At 39.0% G+C, this 22,609-nt stretch overlaps 1 protein-coding gene across 3 annotated transcripts in view; it reads right to left on the bottom strand.

The window, feature by feature from the left end:
• Positions 1-22,609, bottom strand: part of SCFD2 (sec1 family domain containing 2) — a 399,917-nt gene that overhangs the window by 214,281 nt on the left and 163,027 nt on the right. For all 3 annotated transcript variants that reach the window (XM_068542982.1, XM_068542983.1, XM_068542984.1), the window contains exon 5: positions 19,991-20,240. In XM_068542982.1, the coding sequence (XP_068399083.1) occupies positions 19,991-20,240 (250 nt within the window). The remainder of the gene's footprint in view (positions 1-19,990; positions 20,241-22,609) is intronic.

Here is a 22,609-nt window from a genome sequence, read left to right as displayed (position 1 = left end):
CCGCTAACAGGCAGGTGGAGGGAGAACACGGCAGTGATGGGAAAGCAAAGCCACAAACTGCCCTGCAGCTGGGGACCCGCAGCTACTACAAGAGAAGGAAGCAAGGGACAGATGCTCGGGCCGGCTGGAGAGCACAGGCCCTTCCAAGAAGCAGCCACTTCTAAGCACAGGCCCTTCTAAGAAGAAGCCACTGCTTCTAAGAAGCAGCCCAACCAATTCCTGCCATTCTTTACATTTTTCAAAGAGAAACCAGAAAAGAAAAACAAAACAAAACCCAAAACCCCCAGCTATTTATCTGAAGCTGCTCTATTCTAGTTTGGCTTCCAACTGAAGGTTTCCCAAACACTGAGGAGGCCAAACACAACAGGGCCACAGAACAGCTGAGGCTTGCTGGGTACGAGCCTGCAATGCAATTTGCTTCTGAGGTGCAGAAGGAAAGAGGCAGGCTGGCTTGGGAGAAGGCTGTCATGGGCAGTTCCTCGGGGGCCCTTCCAAGTCCACAAAAGAACCGACTCTGAATCACCAGCAGAGCTGCCTCCGTGCTGTGCTGTGACCCGGTCACACTCAGAAGCGTACTCTGCAGAGACAAGGTCTGGAGAAGCAGCAAGGTACGTAATCTTGACTCCCTCCGTGGACGAAAGTGACATTTCAGCCAGCCCTGCCTGTGTATTGTTTACTATTACATAAACACAACTAACTGGTTATGACTGGGGCAGTGACTGGAGATGCATTAGCAATTTGATTTTTTAAAAAGCAGACATTAATCAAGAATACTAATATAAGCAGCTACCAGGATTGCTCTCATTTTTCTTGTCTTCTTTTCCAAAATGTGTCGTTGCTTTAAATATTTCAGCTGCCATCATCACCTCCTATTATCCATTTAAACCAGCTTCTGAAGTAATGGGGTCACCTAAGGAATAACGTCCCAAGACTCACTTACCTTGGTGCCAAGTAAAAAAAACCTAAAGGGAAAAAAACTCCTGGACCCTGACTTCTGAACCCCGACCTGCTGACAAGCTCCAGCTCACTCACCACAAAAGGAAAGGAAGAGTCCAAGCATAAACACTGTCCTGGCAAGAACTTCAGCCACCAAATGGAACAGCTGTGTCACAATAAACAAGGAGAAATAAACAGAGTAAATAGGTAGGAAGGAGTGACTGGAGCCACTCAGTCTGGAATTAGTAGGCAACACGGCACAGAGACAAAGAACTCTGGTACTGGCCCCAGACAGGACTAGGTTTGAATTCTAGCTCCTTCACTTATTAGCTGTGTGATGGGCACTGACGGACATGGCCAGCAAGTCACCAGTTGAGTGCCTGCAAGATGCTCGCTGATACCTGAGACTCTGCCAGCTGACCTACTCCAAGTTGACAACGCCCACCCCGTTCAGTAACCTGGGACCTTGTTTAAGTGCCCTGGAAGAGACGGTGAGGTCCCAGATACCTCCAGGGGGGTGATGTCTCAAGGGAGAGCCCTTTCCCATGCCTGATCCCGGGGGCTCCAGACAGGACACACTGCTCCAGCTCCAGACAGATCCCCAGACCTGGCCCCTCACCTTTCTGATAGAGTAGGGCTCGGATAGGACCTATAAAGCTGTATGGTGAACAACTCTCTCCAGTGATGCTGATATAGCTGGTTTGCAGAACAGTACTTGGAAACCACTCTGGAGAAGAATCCAAATGGAACTTCACAGGCACATCTGTGGTAACAACAGTCTAAGAATTCCCATCCCAGGGAGCCAGAGAACAAAGGCTCTGTGTGCTCTGGTGACAGAGTACTGCTGGGGTAGGGCTCTGTCCTACTAGAGGGCCGACATCTTACTGTATCATTCAGACTATGAGTTCAGTGAGCCAGATCACCCCACAAGATGGCTCTGGTGCCATGTCTAGACATTTTTGGTGTACAATAAATATTAATTCCTATTAGTGCTGACTGGCATGCTAGGCACATGGAACCAAGCATTTGAGAAAGAGAAAGACCAACTCTATCAGTGCCCCTCTTCTCATACAGGTAAATGCACTGGTGTCTGGTAACCCAAATCCACACAGTTGGACCAATGAAAGCTGAGGTTCGGGTGATTATACCCCAACGTATACGATTTTCTTCAGAGAAGGAAGTATAAGAAGAAAGTTCATCTCAACTACGCATGGGTTAAATTTCCTTTTCTTATAAAGTTAAAAGACAATTTTTAAGTTCCAAATATGTTATGTGTGAAAGAAAAATGTGAGAGCCAATTCCTAGATGAGCAAAGTAACTTTGGAGGAGAAGAATATCTAGATTTACTCCCAAGAAGATGATATATACTGTTTACAGTGTTTGGTTTAACAGGAATAGAAGAAAAAGGTTTCTGCAATACAGCAAACAGAGTTTTATAAAGCAATATTTTACAGAAAATAGCACTCATTATCAAATATTCCTCTCACAGCATAACATCTCAGAACCAGTTTTAGACCCCAAAGGCCAGTCTAGCCTCCATTCCATTTGAACCAAGTCTAGAAATAGAGAAAAGTGAAGAGCATTATGAAAATGTTATAACCCGGTCTTTACCTCTTCCTTCATGCAGCACCACAATTTAAAAATGGGAGCTGAGAATACAAAGGTGAATAATAAACAGTCGCTGCCCTCAAGGAGCTTAAGGTAATAGAAGAGAAAACAAACAACAATAGTAGCGGTATACTGCTAAGTGTTATATACAGCAATCCAATGTGATAGGTACTATTATACGTCCATTTTAAAGATGGACTAGCGGAGGTAAAGAGAGAATAAGTAACTTGTCCAAGATCACCAGGTAGGAAGAATACACATGTACAAATATCAAGCACATGAGGCAACATAAATGTAAGTGCCCTAGGACTGTCACAAATTAATACTGAGGCATGGGGTCACTTCGGGCTGGTATGATTAGAGAAGGAATAAGAAAGGCAATGATATTTGAGTTGCATCTAAAGAATAGGTAGGAATTTTACAGGTAAGAATGGGAGGCAGGGAATGTATTTTATGCATAGGAAATGGTATTAAAATATAGCACGGGGCTTCCCTGGTGGCGCAGTGGTTGAGAGTCTGCCTGCCAATGGAGGGGACACGGGTTCGAGCCCTGGTCTGGGAAGATCCCGCATGCCGCGGAGCAGCTAAGCCCGTGAGCCACAACTACTGAGCCTGCGCGTCTGGAGCCTGTGCTCCACAACGGGAGAGGCCGCGACAGTGAGAGGCCCGCGCACCGCGATGAAGAGTGGCCCCCGCTCGCCGCAACTGGAGAAAGCCCTCGCGCAGAAACGAAGACCCAACACAGCCAAAAATAAATAAATAAATAAATAAAATAATAATAATAATAATTTTAAAAAAAAATATAGCACAATTTAGAAAATACTTTATTGTAGAGATGAAAATAAAATTATTTAAATCCTGAGGAGAGAAAACTTAGGGGTTCTTAAACATACTATATACCTGGATCTAAAGTTTTTCTCATTCTCCTTCACTAGCATTTTGCAATTTTCCTATTCACCGTAGCAACAAAAAATTATCACATATTCTTCTATATGTATGAAAAGCAACACGTGCTCAGGCTAGTCAGCTCCTGCCTTGAGAAGCAAAACTCTGAAGCCAGGGCGCATGCTCCTGTTTCTATGAATGGGCACACATGCCTGACGATGGGGCCTCAGGTTACACATAAGCAGGCAACAGATACATGGGGCTGGGGGCAAAAACCCTCCTCCACTTTATATTAAACATTATATACTCTAAGTCTTTTTTTTAATCAATGAATACCGAATAGAATGCTGTAATTTAGGAATGCTAATTTCATGACTGAACTCCCATGGTTTAGGGCCTGAGTATTAGGTGTGGAGGTGGGCGGTAGAAGGGTGGGAGCGGCAGATGTGGTGCAAAAAAAAAAAAAAAGTTACTTTAGAAAACATTTCTGGAGAAATGGTTCTGTCCAGTCTGGGAGGGGGAAGGTTTGGGAGAGCAGCCAGAAAGGACTACAGAAGCTGGCTGAGGAGAGATTTGCTAAGAAACATTAGTTAGGAGGCTATAGCTCGATACTACTGACAGGCGTTAAGGATAAAGGGAAGGGAATCGTGCTGAGGGGGTTGAGGGAAAACTGGAGAGACTAAGCTAGAACTCAGGGACATCTGTGGCATTGAAGACCCTCTCCCCTTAAAAGTCACCCCCTGACAACACACACCTTGCCCACCCTGTTTATGATTGCACCTCTTATACTTAGCACCGCCTTAGAGGCATGCTGTTCCTTCATAAAAACTGGCTGAAAAGAAAGAAGTAAGGAGGGCAGGAAGGAGAAAGAACCGCGGATTTAAAAAATAAAAAGTCTGATTGTATTCGATTATATGACACTGGTTTTCAAATGATGGTTTATACGTGACATTTACTTTCCTTCACGGAATTGGTCTGTTGAAGCCCCTTACAGTGCAAGACAAACGATCAGCCCACCTAACTACAGTTGTGAGCTGCGTGATTCCCAAGACAGCCGGATTCCCAAGAATCACCATCTTGAGAGGAAGCTCTCCTGCCCCTGTGGTTCTGTCCACAGGCCAAAGCACTGCCCCAGACATTCTGGGGCTGGTTTCTTCCTTGTTATATTCAGGTTGGAAAAGAATTGTCAGAGGATCTAAAAGTTAAGTTAAAAAATGTTTTGCACTCCAGGTATGGCTGAACGGCAGGCTCACTAGCTGGCAAGGAAACAAGACGAGGGGATGAAAGAGAAGACGGACGAAGTAATAAAGATGAAAAAAAATAAGGAGAAATGGGGAAACAGTGAATTTAACCAAAAACCTCCAGAATTTAAAATCTGGTAGGATAAAAATATTAAAGCACAAAATAACAGTTCCATTAATGGCTGATACCATTTGTTTTCACTGCATGAAATATTTTCTTCACTATATTGCAAACAATGGGATTTCCAAACTCTCATTGATAGGGCATGGCTTCCTTTTGATATTCCATTCTCTTCTTCAACCAACCTTTCTGTTCCCCAAAGCAGAGTTCCTCTGGTAAAGCTGCAACATATTTGCAGCATTGCAGTGTCAGATGAAACGCTGGAGCTGAGCCAGAGCTGCTTTCTTATTCCTTCCTTCATTCAATAAATACTGTACTTATGAAGGGCCTTCCATGTGCCCCCAAGCATAGTCCGTACTTGAGATACAATGGTGAACAAAACTGATGGAGTTTATGCTCTGGGGCCGGGGGTGGAGGGGGGGCGGGCGGGAGGCAGACACTAATCAAATTATCACACAAATATATAATGAACTGTTCACTAGACACATGATGAGGGTGGAGGGCGCTGAGCTAGCGAGGAGGGGCAGAGGAGGCTGAGCCTAGGACACGTGGCCTGAGCTGAGCTCTGAATGGGTTAATTGGACTAGGGTGGGGAGTTAGTTGGAGGGAATGTAATGTATTTAAGGAACTGAAAAGTCTGTGGCTGGAACAAAGGGTAAAAAAGAATAAAAAGCCTCCAGAGTGAGAAGGTGATCATGGAAAAATGACATTCTACTGCTCTGAGAAGTCCAGTGCAGAGGGTGTGTGCCTTTGGTCCAGACACAGAGGACGCTGCGGGTGTAGCACAGTATTTGGTAACCATTTCTAGCTCCTCCCTACCCTGGAGAGTAATGACCCAGATTTTTTTTCAGCCTGATCATGTTCATTTTTGCTCTTCCATTATTTTAAGCAAAACACTGATTATTTTTCACTGCCAAATTGGAAAACAAGAGCTATGGCCTTACAAAGGCCCAACAAAAAGCCAACATATCTATGTTCCCAGAACTTGTCCCCGGATCTTTCACATGTTGAATCTGTATTTTAAAAAATGATAAGGCATAAATTGGCTCAAGAGAGAACTGCAGAGATAAAAACAATAAGGAAGTAATTAGAGATCTGATATTTTGATTGTAATTTGCACATACCCTACGAAGAAGTTCCAACAAATATACCCTGGTGGTTTTGTTCTATTCTAAACTCTGGGTATAGCGGCCCTGACATATAACAGCGTCAACACTTCCAGCCGAATATCTGGAAGGGCTGTTGCTCTGAAATGCTACAATCACTCTATAATCAAAAGCCATTAAATACCCATTTCCAAAATAAAAGGCTGTACTCATCTTGGATGATGTCATTTTGTCTGGGCTTCTGCATTCTCAAGAACAATTTGAAATAATCAAGAATACAGTGTGCAAACTCCCAAGGTGAACAGTTTTATGATTTCTCTCACAGAAGTGTGAGATTAGGAGGAAGGAAGGGAGAAGGGGGATGGGAAACAAGAGATTAAAGTATAAAAATAATAACAAAGATTCAATCACAGAAAAAAATCGGTGTCTTGATATCTGTTTCTGGGAACGAAATGTAAAGCATTCTGCTTTTCTGATAGATGAAAACATGTGCTTCACTTCTTGTACATCAAAGAGATGCCCTGAATACCGTAAATTATAACTGAAGTGTTATTGTTTACATGGTGCATTGTTGCTACACTTTGACAGAAAGGGTGTGCATTGCCAGTGAGGAAGTATCCAACCACATTTTAACTATGAAGAAACCTTTTTTAGCCAAAGATTAAATTCTTTGCAAGGTGGTGATTTCTACAGAAAAGAAACCCCCAATCCTACCTCAGACTATGAAAAAGACAGATCAGATTTAACTGTTGTTCTTAACCACCACAACAAAAATAAGGAAATAAAGAGTCCAATTATTTTAGAGTATAGTTGGGACAAAACCACAGCATCTAGAATTAAAACCCTAAAGCATTTTACACGTTGGAAAATGTCAATTGTTCATGAACATTGCACCCCAACAGTTTCCTGTTCCAGATGGCTCTCTGTCAGGTTGGCAACAACTCAAGAGCCTGACGAAGAGGGGCAGGCGTATGTCTTGTGTTTAAAATGAAAGAAAAAAAAGCAGAAGGGGGCTTCATTTCATAAACACTTCAGGGAAAATTACCATTCCTTTTGGGACCAATTCAGTCCAGGTGCTAAGGACAGAAGAAACAGGCAACACACGAAGGCAGAAAAAAGTCAGGCTTCTATGGGAATTACATTCTTGGTTACATTTACAACTAAATTTCAAAATACAAATGAGTATCACCATGGTTGTACACATATGTTCTCCTCCTGGTTTTTAAAATATTAATCTTCTCTTCTCACATAATAAAATTATAAGTCAGAGCCTAGAGCCTGTTGTGTCTCTCTTTAATTTTCTTCTGCCACAATTCTAGGCTGAACTACTTGTACCTAAGTGTTTTTCCTCCTACCCAAGGTCCTAATGGTCCTCCTTTTTGGCTTAGAGTATTCTCCTTTATGTTCTGATTAAGGGTAATCTGATTTTTGAGGGATAATGTCTCTTAGAACTTGGGACATGGATTCAGAACCAACATTCTCAACAACCATCTTTACAATGTTAGTTTCAGAAACCGTATGTGACATTATACCTGGGGCCCTCTTTATTCTAGGCACTCTGACCTTAACAGATAAACTACAAAACACATTTAAAACAAAATCTCACCTGCTATATTCACTTGGGACGCATATATGGGATCTGAATTTCCACTTACCAATAAATAGATCACCAAATACATATCAAAATACTAACAGTAGATTTCTCTGGGTAGTGGATTCATAGGTAATTTTAAATTTTATTCTGTGTCTATTAAAGAGCAAAAGATCTTCCAACTATCCTACAGTGAACAAGTACATGGCTGTCATCAGGGGAGAAAGTCCGATTATAAATATTTTAAGGAACACATAAATATGAATGGAGCTCTAAAATTCATCCAGATGACAATCTCTGCCCTTCTAATTCTTATATGCAAAGAATTATATATAATTACACAGCCATGCATGACAGGCACAATTACTGCTACTCGAGTGTTGAGGGGCAATTGCATGGTGAAAGCAGCTTGAGCTCTAAGAATTCCCTTAGTCCACAGTTGTTCTGATGCTGTTTTTTAAAACATTAGTGAAAATTCCAGACAATTATTTTTAGGCATACAAATACCTACTCTTGAAGCAATTATTCTGGTGCCAATGACATCTTTATCCATTTACAGGCAAAATACAAAACCCAAGAGGGAGAAGATAAGATGTATTTTTTAAATATAAAGAAATAAAACTGGTTTATTAGTGAATGTTCTCATGGTGGACGTACCTAGCTTTTGTACGTCAGTATCCCTTCCTCTGTGGAATTACTCCAGACCCTATGTTAAGTGGCAGTGCTGGACTGTCGATCACAGCCCACTGCCCATTTCTCCAAATCCCTGCCCCAACCTCCCTCCTGCTCACTCCCAACACAGCTATGAACACAGGACTCAGCTTGGCCAAAGAGAGCCCCATTCCCCTGGCAACAGTGAGTGGAACAGTAACAGTGACAGTCAGCTTCGTTTCCTAGGATTGATCTACAACCCCTGGAAGAAAAAAAGCTCTCTCTTTTCCTGAGTTCCTATTCTGGAATGACATAAGCCAGGAATGTCTGGGAGGGAGAGAGGTCACACAGAGGCAGCTGTGATAGAAAAGAATGAGGTCAATACTTAGAAGGATGAAAAGCTTAAAAGATGCAGAGTCCCAATCACACTGTTGGAGCCCCTGCCCCAAAATTCCTAAATATAGCTCTGTCTCCAGACTTGCCATATAAGCAAATATGAACGGCAAATACCAACTAGGAAGACATGCTAGCAAAATATATGACTATTAATAAACTTAATAATACAAATGCTCTGATTTAAAATCATTAAGAATAAAATTAATAATCAGTAGGAAGAAAGGAAAAGACCACGAGCAGGCAATTCACAAAAGATGAAAACAAATGGCAAGTATCTGCTTTTCATCAATATTCAATAAAATTGTATGTGGCTTCTTCTACACTGTTCGTGACATTTCCAAATTTTCTACAAGGAGAACGTATGACTGTAATAGTAGAGGAAAAACCTTAAAGATATTAAAATATAAAATTAAATTTAAGAATGTTATCCTGGTATCAGCAGGCAGGATAAATGGGTGGGCAGGCGTGGAGTCAGGGATTTTAGAGGGAAGGCCATGGGAGAACACGGAGCATTTTTGGAGAGCTGTAAACAGCATCTCAAAGGAAACAGAGCTGGGCTGCTCTCTAGGAGCTGAGGTTGAGTCAATGACTCCATTGCTTCCCTTCTGAGATGACAGTGATCGCATGAAAAAGATAGAACGGTATTGAGGAGGAGCTGATTTAGAGGTAGGGAAGGGAGTACATTGATTCCAATAAAAATAAAAAGCAAAAGAAGCTAGAACCATAGAATGGTAGTGAAAGAAGAGACCTTAGATTCACCTAATAAAACTCTCATTTTATGATGAGGATCCTGAGTCCAAAGGAAGCTAAGTGACTTACTTTCAGGTTACACACCTATGGGCGTATTTAGGAATAAACATCAGGCCCCTTCCCCTCTGTGCTCTTTTCAACCATACCACCCAATCACTCCTATCTGAGCCAGAGCTATGTGTTTAAGAAAATTACCCTGTATTCCATGCATTCCATTTGTTCTCTTTCATGACTGAGAAATTTATAGTCTAATGTGCAGTTAGTAAGAATCAGCAAGTATTAATCTCTCTGTCACACACACAATTATTACTATTGGCATCATGTGCAGACATAAAAATTAACGATATGGACAGTCTGTCTCGTGCATTTGTGCATCTATAAATACCACTGCAAGAAGATACGTTCCAGTGTCTTAGTTAAGAATGACTGTTTTTATGAGCTGGTATGGAAAAATTAAGTACTTGAGAAAGTAATTCGTAGTGATCTCTTAATATTTTTGCAAAATTACATAACTGGCTAGCTACCTTGATAGGCAGCTCTAAATATTTTTATACACAGCTTGTGATATATTTTAAATATGAACTAAACATTGTAATCTTCACTTGATATAGCCATTTTGTAATATGTGCTGTGGTTAACTATTTTAATATGTTGGACAGTAAAACTAAATGTAACAGTTCCAACATTTCTCATGGGAGTGATTTAGGGCAGACATATGTTTTTCATTAAGACTTTCCAGCAGAAATCTTAGAAATCAAGAGGAAAAATAGACCCTATTATACCAAACAGTGTTACAAACCATAATAGAAAACAACAGTCTTTAAAGCTTTTGTTTTGTTTTGTTTTGGCAGCCCTGAAACAAGAAATCTGAAACACTAGAAATGAAGGTATATACCTTAATGAAAAGTCTAATACTGGAATGCCACAATAACTGAGAATCCATAAACTAGAACCAAGAGGTGAGGCAGAATCTTTTCTGAAATGAATTTTCCCCTGCATCCTGAAGTCCTCTTTCAGCTGAGTGAGTGGATTCTGCAGTCATGGTTTTGTACACTGTCACCTACTGTAATGAACTGAAGTTTTCATTCAAGTGTGGGTAACATGAAGGGTGGCAATGAACTTTTAGGATCACCCTTCTAGTTACCACAGCAACAGCCTTTGTCATTGGCAGTCCTCAAGGTCCAAGGAACAACTTTTCAAGGGAAAGATTTCTGAAATCTTGAGAACTATTTTTCAATTGAAATAGTGCCCGTAGGAGCAGAAATCTGCAGAAATGCATATTTGATGAATTACTGAGGGAAAGCTGTGAGAGGAGGAAAGAATGCAGAGGTGACAGAGTAAAGGAAGCACAGGAGGAGAAATTCTCATTAGCTCCTCATCTTTTACAATTCTCTGTTGGGAAGTACTTTATATTTTACAAAGAAGACTGACTTTCTACAAGGCTGGGAAAGTACTTGACCAATGATGAAAAATGCTTTGTTTGAAAGACATACCTCTACTAACGTAATAAACAAAACGTCTATGCCTTGTGTTGATGGAGATGAAAGTTTTCATAATAAAGTGGCAGCCATAAATAGCAATAATAATTTTATATGGTCTATGTTTACCTGAACTTTTTCAAAAGAGGAAAGCTGTCAAAAATAAGTCATTGCAAATAGATTTGTACTCTTGGTTGTAGAATGTGGCTTTGTCTTACTAAGGAGATAAGAGTAGATATATATGCTTTCCACTGGAAAGTAGACCTGAAAGTACCATAAGCTGCCTTCCACAAGCCATTGAAAACGAATTCGCAGCTCCTTCTCATCGAAGTCCTCTGTTAGATTTTCACAGGAATGCAAGTGGATATTGGTTGAGAGCTCACTAGACTATTCTTACCTTCAGTGTCCCTAAGAACAGTGCTTTCCAAACTGGACCTGCCTTTCCTCATTTATTATCCATGTTTGATCTTAAACAGGGCAAAGGAAAAGTGGGAAGGAATAGAGAAGAAAAAACTCAGGAAACAAGATCCCTTAAAATCAAAACTTTAAAAAAGTTGAAGATGATTTTAAAAATCATGGTGCATCATGAAGGTAATTTATACATTTTATCCCAATCAATGTGAAGTTCAGATTATTCCAGTTAGAATAACAGGAATCCTCCCATTATTTTATGCCAAAGTTTTGGGAATTACATAGCAAAGGAAGCACAACTATGGATCTAGCTAGAAAAATACCATCTTCCCAGAATTTGAGGAGAACTTATGCACCATCCCTTCCACAGAACTGACTTTTCACACCGTAATATTTTAAAGTCCTAAAATGTCTTAGTAAAATTCCTACTGACACAAGTCTCAGTGTCAGTTCCCTGTGCTGGGAAGCTCTTCTCATGGGGGTGAGTCAGACTTGCTGGCTGGCTTTATTTTCCTGAGTTGTCTTCCTAATATTAAACCCAAAATTGCTTCCCAGCATTTTCCATCCAATAGACAGAGTTCTGTGGGAAGTCTACTTCCACTTAGATGGTATCTTTACAGAATCTATTTGGAAGGAAAACCTATGCTACTTCACTGGTAAACTCATGCCAGATTAAAATGTAAACAAATGTGATTTTTTTTTCTTTTAGTTAAAAGAAGTCAAAAAAGGAGGTCACTAGGTCCTTTCCTTTGCTTTCTGACTGACCTGTAGTGTCTAATTTCATCTGCTTAGAGATCTTTCAGATTTCTAGTAAGTATTAGTTAGAGATTTAAACGCTTTTCTCTGTAATCAATACCTGAGGCAGTACCTAGTATAAAGATTGCAACCTGCATGCTGGGTTGTAAACTAGATACTAAACTCTAGTATAAAGATGGCAACCTGGAAGCCTACAAGCTGAATTCTGCCCTTCAACAAGATCTCTTTGACTCACGCAGTGTTTTAGAAAATGAGCCAACTTTTTAAATTTGGTTAATTAAGAATATTAAAAAAAACCCTCAGATTCCTGATTTCTTGAGAGATTGGCAATATTAGACTCACGCTCTCCTAGAAACAATTAGAGGATCTCCAGTTTGACACAGTCATCACCACTCCCTATTGCCCCCTTTATTAAGACCGACTATCTTTTGCTAATTACCACTGTACTTTCACTGTTGTTTTTCCAAAACCTAACCTACTTTACTTATTTATATTAGTTGCTGGTCCCTGTAAACATTTGAGTTTGAGACTCCTATTGCAACTCATGATTTCAAACATTTTTAAAGTATGGGGATATCTTATAATTATGTTTTTGGTATCTGTTACCTAAAAGATACAAAGGAAAAATTCTATAGCTTCAGCAATATCTTTCAATGAATTTGTATTTTATAAATTACAATTATATCTACAAATATTTGTATATTTATATGTGAAGAGTAATACTGAGTATATGCATGAAGCACAAAGCACACACAGAGGAGTGAACCTTTTGTTCTAACTCCTAGATTTTCCCAGGGATCCATGAGACAAAGGTTGGGAATCACTGGTCTAGTAAAAAGAATTCTGGACTGGGAATCAGGAAACACAGTCTCTAGTTCCATCCTTGCACTGGATAGGCTATTGGTTGGTGATCTGAGGCAAATTAGTCAACCTTTTGGGGCACTGATTTTCTCTTGTGCAAAATGAATAAACTGGATAATTGTTGAGAACCTTTCCATTCATAAAACATAATAATATATGCCTTATGAGTCTTTATACCTATTACAAAAACCCAGGCAACTGGGACCTCCCCAAAGTGTACCTGGGTTTTACCTAAAGACAAAAGGTTTATTAGGGAGGGAACTGCCACGGAAAAAATGGAAACACAGGGAAAACTGCAACTCTACTATTTCCAAGTTTATACATAATTTTATATTCTCCATTCCAAACCATGTTTGAAAAACTAGCAGTATATTTATGAGTAAACTGTCTTAAAGACAACTCAGCATTATAGATATATTTCATTTGAGCTCAGATATTTGGGGTATAATTTTTTAGGCATATAAGTTTATGGGCTCAAACGTACATATTCTTTTCAGATCAAAGGCGACACTGTTTACAAAAGCACTTTGAACACTATAGTATTATCTAGGATTATCAGATATTATAATGCTGTTATTACCTGATAGTCCCACCTGACTCCAAATCCTGTGCTCAGAGCCTTTACTCCACCACTGCCGCCCCCAGAGTTTCTATGCTTACAGACAATAATGCCAGATACATAGACATGTTCAATGAATACTGATAAGTTTAAAATATTTGGGCTGTAAGTCCATGATACTAGCACACAATAGTGTGTTTTTTCAGTATATATTGTAAAAGAAAACTAATACTATAAATGCACCCGGGGCATCATTCCATCTCACAGTATATTATATTGCCTTAGAATTTCCTCTGTCAGGGAAGCCTATAATAATAACTGCAGCAAATTCAAGTTTCTTACGTAATGCCCATTCTCACCTTCTTTCTTTTAACAGAACCCTGACTTTGTTCATGACAAATATGTGCCCAGTTAAAAATATTCATCAGATTCTCTGGTAGCCAGAGGTGGTCATGAAACCCAGTTCTAGGCAACGATTACAAGTCTTCTGGGTAGGACTTCCAGAAAGCTATGGTTCCCCTAATATAAAAAAGGGCAGACACCACTAGTATATTCCTTTTACTTTCATCCTTCCTCCCTCCTTGCCTAAAGCAGGGACACAATACATGGAAGAGGAGTGTCCACCTCATGACCATGATGATGAAATATACCGACAGGAAAAAAAGGAAGAAAGGGAGGAAGTAAGGAAGCCAAAAGGAGTGTGAGTTCTGCTGCCAGTCTCTGAACTTCCTGCTGAGAAAAAAATAAATCCTTATTTATTTTTATTTATTATTTAAGCTAATCTTGTAAATTTTCCATTACGTATATCCAGGTACAATCCTAATATAATAATACAGAAATTGATAATCCCAAATTATCAACAGGAAGTAAAATAAGAATCTAATAAATATAAATTACAGTTTCTGTGGTATTATCATGCCTCTCTCTTGAACCATAGAGCTTTTAGATATTTTGAATCTTTCATTCCCTAGCATTACACTGAACCTAACTAAATAGATCTAGCTCATATTGACCTGATCTTTAAAGACAGTATAAAAATTCAGGGACATAAATTAATGAGTAATATAAAAACTGTTTACCAAAAAAATTGTTTTCCAAGAATTTTGGGTGTCAAAAACCATATGCAAGTTTTGTTTTTCTTTGCTTCCTGATTCCAGAGCCTTCTGACCAACATACCTTAGAGCACTGATTTGCCCTTAATAGTTTACCAGTGTGCCAAGCTGCTGCTTCGGTTCACAGGTCTGGCGGGTAGGGCCTGGAGTGATCAAGTCCCTGCTGCTGCTGGCCCCCGACCACACCAGCCTGTCCACTTACCTCGGTAGACTCTGCAAACATTCTTACTGCCTGTGTGCAAAACCGTGTGAAAAAGGCTGGGAAGCACTGCCCTCCATGACAGCTAGATGCCATCAAAATAATAACAGCAATGGAAAAAAAAATTACCTATTACAATGCTGCATGGATCAAAAATTAGCTCACACACATCACATCATTTTATTCTCAGCAAAGTCATGAGTGGTCAATAGGGGGCTTATATTTATTATCAAGGTTCAGAGATGGTAATGCGCCCACTAACACACACTGCTAGGAAATGACAGAGCCAGGACTTTTGAATCAAGGATTTCTGCTCTAAGCCTCTGCTCTTTCTGACATAGCTCCCTGTGTGATGGCAGTCCACATTTGCACAGATCTTCGAAATGAGTGTTTTGATTTCATACTCTGAAGAAAGTTCAAATGGTTTTCCTTTGTTTTCTCTTGTGACTGCCATGCAAATACTAACATATATGGAAACTGATACTCTCTTTGAACTTAGCAAGACTGAGAAAGCACAACACTAAATGACACACTTAGGCCGTACCAATTTTCTTTTTACAACTCCCATCCCTGACACCCTGAGAGCCAACCCTTGTTATTTTGTGTGAGTAGAAAAGAGAGTTTTTGCCCACCACTCTCCCCAAGAGTACCTATTAAAAAGAAAATAATACGCTGCCATTGACCATGCTTAAGTTTTGCTTTGTTTTGCCAAACACAATTTCTCATTGCCCTTTCCATAAAAGGGAAGAATAGAGAGAAATGAAAGAAACTATCAAAAGTAAATTACACTTTTAACATATAAAAGGAAATATGAATTTTAAATATAGGGTAATTACTGTCGAGAGGTATTATTGAAATAAAAGGAATTTAAGTTTGCTACTACTGTTTTAGAAAGCTAGACAACCAATAGATTTCAGTGACTAGATATAATATTTTAATTTCTTTATAGCAATGGAGAAACAAAGAGGATACATGCACCAAAACAGGAAGGTACGAGGAAACTCCTATAAGGAGCTATTATAGACAGATTCAAAAGCACAAGTAATATCTATAATATTAACCAAATATTAATTCACTATTCAGAAAGTGAGCATGCATGGCATAAAACAATAAGTTTAAGCAAGCAAAAGTTACAGAATACAATATGCAGTGGTTATGGAAGTGAGCCTGTGGCAGGTTTAGAATTTCATGTTTAAAGACATGGGCTCCAGATCTAGAACACCTAGGTTCAAATCCTGGTTATATCACTTAGCAGTTGAGTGATGATAACATGCTTAATTTTTAGTACAGGAGAAGTACTGATTTCTTGATTCTATCAACAGTTAAGATTAGTAAAATTACAGCATTATATAAAAAGTAGAATTCTTATCTTGATTGCTTGTTTTCAATAGTACTTTTAAACTAAATCTCATCAACCATAAAATGTCCACAAGACATAGAGTAATTTCTGCCACCCAGTAGCAAATAAGCTGAGATTATAAACTGGAATAACATAAATGCAACACTGTGGGCAAGTTCATGGTAAAAGCCAAACTCACCTAGTTCCATGAAAGGCTAAGCACATTTGGAAGACAATTCAATTCTTCCAGTACATACTGCGTATTCCATCCTATTCTACAAGACTGAGTCACCACTGCCTCAACACTATCCTATTACTCCTTATCCTGAGATGTAGATTAAACATTCTCTTCAGCAGCTAACTGTAAACATAAACCCTACTTCTCAGGATACATGACTTTTCAACATACTTAATAAGGGGCATGTCTATACTGGCCAAGTAAAAATCTACCTTCAGAAATCAAGTCCTTTTGGTGTCCACAAGGTTTGATCAATGCATGTGTGTTCCACTGGCAAGTTGACTTATGTCAAGTCTAAGTAGTACATCTTATCCACCCTTTTTTGAACTGTACATCCAAAGCTAATCTAGGGAATTCTTCACAGAATTAGAACAAAAAATTTTACAATTTGTATGGAAACACAAAAGACCCCAAATAGCCAAAGCAATCTTGAGAAAGAAAAACAGAGCTGGAGGAATCAAGCTCCTGGACTTCAGACTATACTACAAAGCTACAGTAATCAAGACAGTGTGGTACTGGCACAAAAACAGAAATATACATCAATGGTACAGCATAGAAAGCCCAGAGACAAACCCACACACATATGGTCACCTAATTTATGGCAAAGGAGGCAAGAACATACAATGGAGAAAAGACAGCCTCTTCAATAAGTGGTGCTGGGAAAACTAGACAGCTACATGTAAAAAATGAAATCAGAACACTCCCTAACACCATACACAAAAATAAGCTCCAAACGGATTAAAGACCTAAATGTAAGACCGGACACTATAAAACTTTGAGAGGAAAACATAGGAAAAACACTCTTTGACATAAACCACAGCAAGATCTTTTTTGACCCACCTCCTAGAGTAATGAAAATAAAAACAAAAAATAAACAAATGGGACCTAATGAAACTTAAGAGCTTTTGCACAGCAAAGGAAACCATAAACAAGATGAAAAGACAACCCTCGGAGTGGGAGAAAATATTTGCAAACGAAGCAACTGACAAAAGATTAATCTCCAAAATATAAAAACAACTCATGGAGCTCAATATCAAAAAAACAAACAACCCAATTAAAAACTGGGCAGAAGACCTAAATAGACATTTCACCAAAGAAGACATGCAGATGGCCAAGAGGCATGTGAAAAGATGTTCAACATCACTAATTATTAGAGAAATGCAAATCAAAACTACAATGAGGTATCACCTCAAACTGGTCAGAATGGCCATTATCAAAAAATCTAGAAACAATAAATGCTGGAGAGAGTGTGGTGAAAAGGGAACCCTCCTGCACTGCTGATGGGAATGTAAATTGATACAACCACTATGGAGAACAGTATGGAGGTTCCTTAAAAAACTAAAAATAGAACTACCATATGACCCAGCAATCCCACCATTGGGTATATACCCTGAGAAAACCATAATTCAAAAAGAGACATGTACCACAATGTTCACAGTAGCACTATTTACAATAGCCAGGACATGGAAGCAACCTAAATGTCCATCGACAGATGAATGGATAAAGAAGATGTGGCATATATATACAATGGAATATTACTCAGCCATAAAAAGAAAGGAAATTGAGTTATTTGTAGTGAGGTGGATGGACCTAGAGTCTGTCATACAGAGTGAAGTCAGAAAGAGAAAAACAAATACTGTATACTAATGCATATATATGGAGTTAAAAAAAATGGTACTGATGAACCTACTGTCAGGGCAGAAATAAAGATACAGACACAGAGAATGGACTTGAGGACACGAGAGGTGGGGTGGGAAGCTGGGGCGAAGTGAGAGTAGCATCGACATATATATACTACCAAATGTAAAATAGATAGCTAGTGGGAAGCAGCAGCATACAACAGGGAGATCAGCTCAGTGCTTTGCGACAACCTAGAGGGGTGGGAAAGGGAGGTGGAAGTGAGGCTCAAGAGGGAGGGGATACGGGGATATATGTATGCATATGGCTGATTCACTTTGCTGTACAACAGAAACTAACACAGCATTGTGAAGCAATTATACTCCAGTAAAGATGTATAAAAAATAAATTTAAAAAAAAACAAAGCTAATCTAGGTAGGAATGTATACTTTGTATTATAAAATAAGATGTCTCCAAAATTTAAAGATACACTAAAATTTCCACAAATTCTTATTTTTTTTTACCTTCAACTGCTAACTTTACAAATTTTCCTAATATAAGCACGAATGTACAGAAGTGTTTTTAAACATGAAATCACATTTAAAAGCAAGAAAATGCACTATCCTGAGCAATCATAAAATAGAGAAACCAATAAAGAATGAAATTCTGGGTCAATAAACACCTTGAGCGAATATCGAATGAACACTGACTGCCTGGCCTCAATTCTCAAAATAATACAGTAACACACTAACGCTGCAGAAAGCTATCCAAACACCCTCGTTAAAACACACCATCTTTGTTGTCTGTTTCTGGAATTATGTGTGTTAAGAATAACTTCCAATTATACTCTCCTAGCGTTCAAACTGACTTTGAATCAAATCACTGTTCTAAGCTCTATATAAACCATATTAAGCCTTTCTAAGTCAATATTCATTTATAGCCAAACACACACATGGAATCACACTCAGTGCTGTACCTTAATGAAATGGGAACAACTCCCACAAGTTTTCCTTACGTAGATTTTAAGTTGGCAAGCAGGTTCTGTACTGGGCAAGGAAACGTTTCATTTCTGTGGGAAGTTCATTCGGTTTCCATCTTGTCAGGGTTTCATTTTCCATGACCAGACACAGGAAAGGTCAGCAGTGGGCACAAAGGAAAGCACACATGCACGGGATGCTCAGGTGGACAGAGACACAGCCTGCTTCTGAGAAAGCTGGGTGCTCCCCCCAGGGAGGCAGGACAGGGGACAGGAGGAAAAGTCAGATGATATGTAACCTCCCTCAGTTGAGCCTTCCCCAGTGGAGAGGTCTACATGCCCCACACACACATATCCATGAATGAATGGCAACCTGGTATGTTTTTAAAGTATCTACATTTTACATGTAAGTTTTAATAACTTCTCACTCTCAAACAGGCCCAGGCTCAATCCACACTACTAGCAAGAAGCTTTACACAAAATATAAAGAATACTGAATTTGATATGAAACAACACAAATAAATATCTCTGTAAGTTATATCACAGTTCTTACTAGAAGAGAAAATGGTTAGATTTTAGGATATTTAATTATGTATTTCCCCCAAATCAACAGCCTACTTTACTGGGATGTTTGGGGATTATTTTGGATACTACCAATTAATTCAGATTCAAGATGAAATATGAGAAGTCAAAATATGAAACTATTCTTGAAAATGGCAATTTTCATCCTATAACATTGTACAACATCTTAGGGAAACAGGTTTTTTGTTTTTGTTTTTGTTGTTTAAGTTTGAAATGACAATCTCAAAGAGAATATGTCAACAGAAATCCTTTGAATAGGATGGATGCACATCATTTTATTTTTCCTTAAAGATATTACACCCTGTGAGTATTTTGCTATTTTAACAAGCTTAGGCTCTAAGAATATGAATACTGACAAGCAACCAGAAGGCCACTTCACTACCACAACTGAAAAAAAACAAACAAAACCTACAACAAAAACCTCTAATCCTAAAGGCTGGCTAGCATTCATCAGGCCTTATGAAATTCTGAACAACTCCAATGAAGATGGTTACATTCTATTTCCAAATGCCTTTATTTTTAAATCTGTTTTCTGTATCGGTGATGTTTATGTCCTCTATTTGTGTTAAACACTCACCTGTGATTTTTTGCAGCAAAGGTGACAATTCAGACTCCTCACAAAAGACTTGAGCCAACGCTTTCTTCACTTTTTCTTCACCTTCACCCAGGTCTTTGTCCACTGAGAACTCTCCACTGACAGAATAAATATATATCAGGAGGACCAGCAGCTCTTCGGGGCTGTAGTCATCATTAGTCCTCTGGTTTGAAGGCTTAATCATGGGAAGCAGCTGATTTAACACAACAGACATTGTCGACTCCCCAATGCTCTGAAATAAAAGGGGGGAATAGGCACATATGTCAGTCTTGTACAAAGATGTAATTTATGCACTACATCAGCCCAAAGATAGCTTGCAAACAAGTCTGTGATGTTCACTGACTGGATTGCTTTTTATTTGTTTGTTTCTTGTCCTGGAGAGAATACTGCAGGAAATTTGGCATTAGAGCTGTTGTTTTGAAAGATCTAGTTCATAAAATGGCTAGTCAAGTTGCATACCCTTTTCTATTATCTTACATATTGCTTAAAGAAATAAGAGCCCATGTGTTTTAAAAATAAAAGTGTAAGTACTTCAGATGCTAGAAATTTTAAATAAAAATAATATATTTGTAACATAATATGATTAAAAATAAAAACATGCCAGCACCTATATGCTGACATTCCTTCAGAGGAATTACTTTGGATTTTATAGCATATTCTTTTAATATTCTTTAAGGTGGCAAATATTAGTCAGAATAGATTTTTTTTTTATAACAATGAAAAGTTATTTTCTGCTAAATCTGGTCAAACTGGGTAATGACACTTCAGGATATCTTTGCGTTAGTCTGAAGATAATTCACCTTTAAACTTTAAAAAAAAATGTGCTTTTAGATATTCCACCAATTTCCTGAGTGATATTTAGCAGAGAATTTCAAAATTCCTTTCATGTGATAACAGCATTGCATTACTGAGTTAGCTGCATAACTTCCAATGCACTATGCACATTTCTAGTACAAATTCTGAGGTTTTTGGTGAATAGATAAATCCCCATTTTAAACAATGTGATTTAATTCTACTTATAATCTAAAATAACCCTGTAAAATAAAACTCAACTATTTGTATTTATATTAAAATCAGGGGCCAAATGATCACGAGTTACAACTTTCACGTTATTCATTCAGAAGCATTCACTGAGCATCTACTATATTCCAGGTACTACTCTGGGTCTGGGGAAGACAGCAGTGAACGAAACAAATCCCCTGCTATCATAGAGCTTAAATTCTAATGGGGGAAAACAGACAATTTAAAGCTAAGGAAGTAAAATATACAGTATTTTAAATGGTGGTAAGAGCTACGGAGAAAAAACAGGAATGAAAGATGGGACTTAAGGGTGTGTTTATGTCGGTAAATATGCACTATTTTATTTTTTAATTTTTTTAGACCATAGTCTTTTATTTATTTATTTATCTATTTATTTATTTTTGGCTGCGTTGGGTCTTTGTTGCTGCGCGCGGGCTTTCTCTAGTTGTGGTGAGCGGGTGCTACTCTTCCTTGCGGTGCGCGGGCTTCTCATTGCGGTGGCGTCTCTTGCTGCGGAGCACAGGCTCTAGGTGCATGGGCTTCAGTAGTTGCAGCACATGGGCTCAGTAGTTGTGGCTCGCGGGCTCTAGAACACAGGCTAAGTAGTCATGGCACACGGGCTTCGTTGCTCTGCGGCATGTGGGATCTTCCCGGACCAGGGATCGAACCCGTGTCCCCTGCATTGGCAGGCGGATTCTTAACCATTGCGTCACCAGGGAAGTCCCTGCACTATTTTAAAGAGGAAAAGCCGTGTTAAGAAGGGAGTACTGGAATAAAGAAAGACCTATAGAAACTCTCTCTCTCTGAATGAAGTTGACGGCAAGCAGCTGAATGTGGTTCTGTATTGGGACGACTCCCCAAAATGAGCTTTTCAAGTCACTTCCACACCTGGGAAAATCTGGACATATCGTCTCAAGGTTAAGTTTCATAATTATATTTTTTGGTACACGAGAAACAGCTGTTACCATTTATTTCCACTAAAAATCTTGGATGTTCACAATGTACCAAACAAAAATAAAATGGAATGACTAAAGTACAAATGGAAAAGAACAGAATGGAGATTTTACTGTTATGCGGTGACAAGACATGGTTTATCAAGTATAAACATACCCACTTCTCAAAGGAAATGGCTGAAAGGTTTGAAGGCATCCTAGGACTGTCCTATAGCCTCAGGAGTCTCTTGGGAGGAACTTTCAAGTGTTTGTTCTTTACTTTAAAAGCTGCCGGAAAGCAATTTAAAAGAAAGGAGCTGTGTGGCTGGCCTGTTAAAAGAAGGGCCATGGGGGCGGCAGCTTTCGCTTTTTATTTTTCACCCTATCACCAACTCCTTGGATGACATTAAACAGATTCTTTCATTGCTTTATATCCCATTTCTAAAAAGCAGGTGTATACATCAAGTATCTGTCCTATAGGAATCCTCTGATTCTCTCCCCAGAGCAAAAAGATTTTTTTTTTGCGATAGTTATAAAAAGTAAAACAGGGCAGGGTAATCATCATAGTCATTTAAGAAGATTCACTCACTAACATCTGGCCATCAGAGCATCATTTTCAAGTTATTGATCTGTCACTGGAGAGCAAAAT

Source organism: Eschrichtius robustus, chromosome 4 (assembly GCF_028021215.1).
Source record: "Eschrichtius robustus isolate mEscRob2 chromosome 4, mEscRob2.pri, whole genome shotgun sequence".
In the NCBI taxonomy this organism is placed as follows: Eukaryota; Metazoa; Chordata; class Mammalia; order Artiodactyla; family Eschrichtiidae; genus Eschrichtius; species Eschrichtius robustus.
The sequence above is the reverse complement of the archived record's forward strand: the minus strand, read 5'-3'. Positions and strand labels throughout refer to the sequence as shown.